At 35.0% G+C, this 5,000-nt stretch overlaps 1 protein-coding gene across 1 annotated transcript in view; it reads right to left on the bottom strand.

Moving 5' to 3' along the window:
• Positions 1-925: 925 nt before the first annotated feature.
• LOC125040141 (ubiquitin-conjugating enzyme E2 J1-like) overlaps positions 926-5,000 on the bottom strand; it is an 8,263-nt gene continuing 4,188 nt past the window's right edge. Inside the window, exons 3-5 of the mRNA XM_047634653.1 lie at positions 4,336-4,526; positions 3,884-4,010; positions 926-2,815 (exon numbers count right to left, since the gene is read on the bottom strand). Coding sequence (XP_047490609.1) covers positions 2,366-2,815; positions 3,884-4,010; positions 4,336-4,526 — 768 coding nt within the window. The 3' untranslated portion in view covers positions 926-2,365. The remainder of the gene's footprint in view (positions 2,816-3,883; positions 4,011-4,335; positions 4,527-5,000) is intronic.

Below are 5,000 nucleotides of genomic sequence, written 5' to 3'. Positions count from 1 at the left end.
TCCTTTTAGAATGACATCAAATCACTTATTGGCATGTATCACTGACAAGATAACACTCAGAAATTTAATTGCAAATGTGTCACCAACTCCCCAAAAACAGAATAAAAAATCTTGTACCTCATACATTCACTATTACTGATATGAGCCTTTCTATATTTGAATATATGACTAGACATATAAAGCCATGGCCCCATCTACCAATAGTCCATTAATATAAACAACAAATACAGAAAATTCCTTCCTTTCCACTAATGTTCAAATGGTGCCCATGTAGGGAAAACATTCCCAATCATACACTGGGATAGAGTTAAATCTAATAATGCTACTGACTTATTGATACCATCTATAATGTTCTAACTCAAGGATGGATATATATATGAGAAATACCAGTAATAATTAGTTTCTTGTTTTCAAAATATATATATGTATATCACTTAAATCAATGTGGAAAATAAGGCCACATCCTCCTTTGGCTTTTATGCCAGTAGAAGGCAGGTAGCAGTTTAATGTTACACGGGAACTGTAAAAAAAAAAAAAAATTATGAAGTAGCACTACATGAATATTGAATAATGTTTCCTAACTACAATTATTGGTTAAAATGTATTTTGCCTTTTACACTATGCTCATTCTGCACCATGTAAACCCATAGGATTGTGGAAGTCTAGTTCAACATAGAGAAAGCTCTGTTAGCCCATTACACATACCATACTGAGATAGGTTATCCGTGTATAAATGTGCATGGGCATGCTTAAATATATGTATGGTCATACGCATGTGTATGTGTATGTGTATGTGTATGTGTATGTATATGTATATGTATATGTATATGTATATGTATATGTATATGTATATGTATATGTATATGTATATGTATATGTATATGTATATGTATATGTATATGTATATGTATATGTATATGTATAAGTATGTATATGTATGTGTGTGTGTGTGTGTGTGTGTGTGTGTGTGTGTGTGTGTGTGTGTGTGTGTGTGTGTGTGTGTGTGTGTGTGTGTGTGTGTGTGTGTGTGTGTGTGTCAACAGTAGCTTTGATTAAAAAGTAATATTCATAACTACTATTTGTATCAGCACAATTTTCCTTAAGCTAAGTCTAAAATAAAAAATACTTGTTTCTTTCCTTGTGAAATAAAGAACCATATGGATGTTTAAGAATCTTAAATATTCTACAATTACAAATAAACAAACAATAAAAAAAAGAAAAAAAAAGGGATAACTGCAATCTAATAAGGATCTTTTAAATCTTCATTTTCATAACAGAACACTACATTTTATGTATTTCGATGGCAATGACTTATTTTCATAATTAGAAAATTAGAGTAAAATAGTAAGAATGCTACTCAGCAATTATTAAGTTCCCATTACTGCATTTTCTTCTGTCACTCCTAGCGTAGTATTTGAATAATCAGTCTTTCCGATAGGATTTGTTCATGGTTCTGGAAACATGCAATTTTTACCCGAGATGACAAGTTATATCCTGCTTACATTCATACACTATTCAAAAATATATTTGCTTATTACCTAAGCTATAATTTTTGACACAAAGAGAGATAGAAAGACATAACTTGAAAAGATTTTCCTCTGTATCATATAGATGTTATACTTACTGACATCAAACAACCCAGTTCATTCACAATATAAAGAATTGATTAACAAACATATCTTAGAAGGAAAATACACCTCCTCAGTATATACTTATTATATTAGTAAACTGGCAGACTACTACAGGTTTACTGAATTTATTCAATGAAGGGTTAACTAATATATTGAGCATTATAAAGCATTATGACTTAAACAGTTTATTTCATGAGAACAGCAAAAAGAGCTGAAACCCTTTACAGACACCTCTCTATTAAATCAGAGATTTCTACCTCTATGGATGAGGTATGAAAACTCAAATTTATCACAAACATTCCACAAAAGCAGTATATGGCTTCTTTGTTGTTATGTAATTATAACCAATACTAAGCTTCCTCTATGAGGAATTAACATTTTCACTCACAACCTATGTACCTTCTTTACACAAGGAATTTAACTGCCAGCAACTTTCCTTTGCAAGTGGCCAAATGGGGAAACGATGGAAAGCATTATTCAAAATACATTAAAACTTAAAAAGCAGAGGCCTTTTGACTGTACTGATTGGCAATCTACATATTCAAGGAGAGACCAGGTCACAGAACCATTTACAGGTTGATGTTTATATGCAAAGTACTGGAAGTTTCTATTATAACCATTTGGTATGACTTAAATATTATATACAGAATAACAGAGACGACTTCATTTAAGACCATTGAAAAATAGTGGTGAAACTTACTATCACAAATGAAAAGAATGTTAAGTGATACAGTTCAAAGTAGCAAATCATCCAGCTCCTCTGATGTATCTCCTTCCAAAAGGAATATTCTACGCATTACAAGACCAATGAATAAGACTATCGCAGCTGACAAGACCATATTATAGATAAAACCTGGGCTGGAAACTGGAGCAGAGGACACAGGATTTGTCTGAGCATTATGGGGTGCAACACCTTCCATAAGCATTTCTGGTGCTGGATCAACAGCTGTGGCACCCTGATTCCTGTTTACCGAGTGATTGCCGGGAAGAGTTGTCTGACTGGTAGCTTGTGGTGCTGATGCCTTTGATTCTTGGTTGGTACTCCCTTGGGTTTCAGCAGCAATTGTCGCGTCTTCTCCATCTGCTGAGGAACTACGTTCTGCATCTGCTTCCTCTGTTTTATTTGTGGTGTTCGAGGAATCAGCAGTTCCTGAGGCTTGATCATTACCATTTTTTGTATCAGCCTGAAATATTTTATTTTTATCAGATAAGAAAAAGGAAGAATGCAGTCTCAGGAATGCAAATAACTTGGACAGTAGGCATACTTGAGTATGATATGCTACAAAAAGTGGAATGACATGATCATAACACCATGAAAAAATTTGGCTTGAGGGGCAGGTGACACCATGGGAAAATCTGGTTACAGGCTAGGTGATACGAACTTGCGGTCATGAGCATTTTGGCTGAAAGCCAGAGTAACAAGTGCACGGACCTCTTGAAGGGTGATTAGAATCATTAGGCATTTAGAAAGGTGTTTTTTAATTATTCCCATCAATAAATGAGTGTGGAAATGTAATGAACCATGACTGGAAGAGTGCCAGCAGACAACCATTCACATAAGCCCAATGCCAGTATTTTGGGCCATGTGATTGCCATGAAGCAAAATAAACCAAGGGGATAATGATAACATATTTCATTTGTCACTTAACCCATGGGGATGGGTATCAGAAATACCTCATTGTCATAAACTCTGGTGATTTCTAGCAATGTCCAGACACTGGGCATGGGAGTCCGCTCCATGTATCAGAACTTCCCGCTCCACATGCTCTGGCACATCTCCATGCGTACGACCGTACCCCATAACCCACTACAAGTGTCACTGCTTCTCAAACTGCACAGATAATTTATTGCCAAAAGGTTTATGAAGCTATCATGCACATATACTTTATATTGGGAAGAGTGAACTGGCTAAGGCGGCAAACTGGAGACCACTATCTTAGACCTTTGTCGACAACCAACATTTAGACTGATTTCACTGCTGACTCTGCTTCGGTAAATATTCACCGCTATTGGCTCACTTTAGAAGTCCCAGGTAAGGATAAATTTCAATATTTCCATATTCTATACAAAGCTAGGAAATGCTACAGAATGACATCCTCTTCAGGTGTCTTACCAACCTGAGCACAGACCTTAAACCGAATAAGCTAAATGGGCAGGGAATTATACCTTCTAATCTGGAAAGTAAACTGGAAAGACATAAATCTTCCCTAGTAAAAGTAGCAAAATGTACACAAGACTAAAACTAGCTTTACCTTGATTGTAACTGCACACTGGCTCATGACTTCTCGAGCTTCTTGTTGTAAATCTTTATTGTCTCCTGTCCTCTCCTTCAGCAGAGAATTGATGCAACCACAATCTGGACACTCATATTCCTGTGATCTGTTAAAATAATACCAGTTCAATATTAACAAACAAGAACATGGTATTTTGGGTGCAAGTTTATTAGCTACATTTTCTATTTAGCTAAAATGGTTTCTAAATGCATGGAATGAAATTGCGAATAACAAATATTATTTTCATTACTCAGTGAGCTTCCCTTATCAAAAATGTGCATATCTGACATTTATGGAACTATTTTGAATTTCTGTTTCTTAAATTTCATGTATATATGATAAAGCTCTCATGTAAAGCTTCCTTCTATAAAAGCAAAATTGTAATCTCAACAATCAGCAATAATAAAAAAGAAACATTCAAATATACAAACTTTTTAGCAAGCTTTGCACGTTCTTTAGCTGTATAGTCCAGTGAACCAATGGTGCCATTGGCAGGAGTGGGCATGAAGCCTATAATAGCCAAAAGTGCCGTCCTAATGCTCCATGAGGGCTGCCATGTCTCTGGATGATGTCCTGAGATACTCAGACATATCTTCTTATTTGTTTCAAATCTTCCATTTGGCTACAAATAGGGAAAAGAAAAAATATAAATATCATATCACCATATCTCTTCTGTTAATTTTGTTCCACAATACCAAAGATAAAACATTTTTTTTTTTTTTTTTTATTATTACCGGAGTTGTGTTTCAATGACATTAAAAGAAATAAAGATCAAACAACATCTGATATATTCTACCCTGTGACAGTAAGACGCAGTATGTAAAGAATTCTATTAAAGTAGTATTACCTTTACATCTGAAATGCAACAAGTGTTTCAGTCAACTGTGCCTATAGGATATTAATCATCAAGGTTAAACTAATCAGAACAGAAGCAACAAGTGTCATGTCAAACAATGCATTGGGGTCAGCTGCTTGAGGGAAAAATAAGAAGCATAGGACACATAAAAATTATCCCACTCCTTATGCTCTTGGTTTCAGCATAATTAATTCTTGGGGTAATCAAGCTAGAAAGAGGCTTCAAGCCTACTCTTGGGCA

This window comes from Penaeus chinensis, chromosome 28 (assembly GCF_019202785.1).
Source record: "Penaeus chinensis breed Huanghai No. 1 chromosome 28, ASM1920278v2, whole genome shotgun sequence".
In the NCBI taxonomy this organism is placed as follows: Eukaryota; Metazoa; Arthropoda; class Malacostraca; order Decapoda; family Penaeidae; genus Penaeus; species Penaeus chinensis.
Note: the sequence above shows the minus strand (reverse complement) of the source record. Positions and strands in the feature narration are given on the sequence as shown.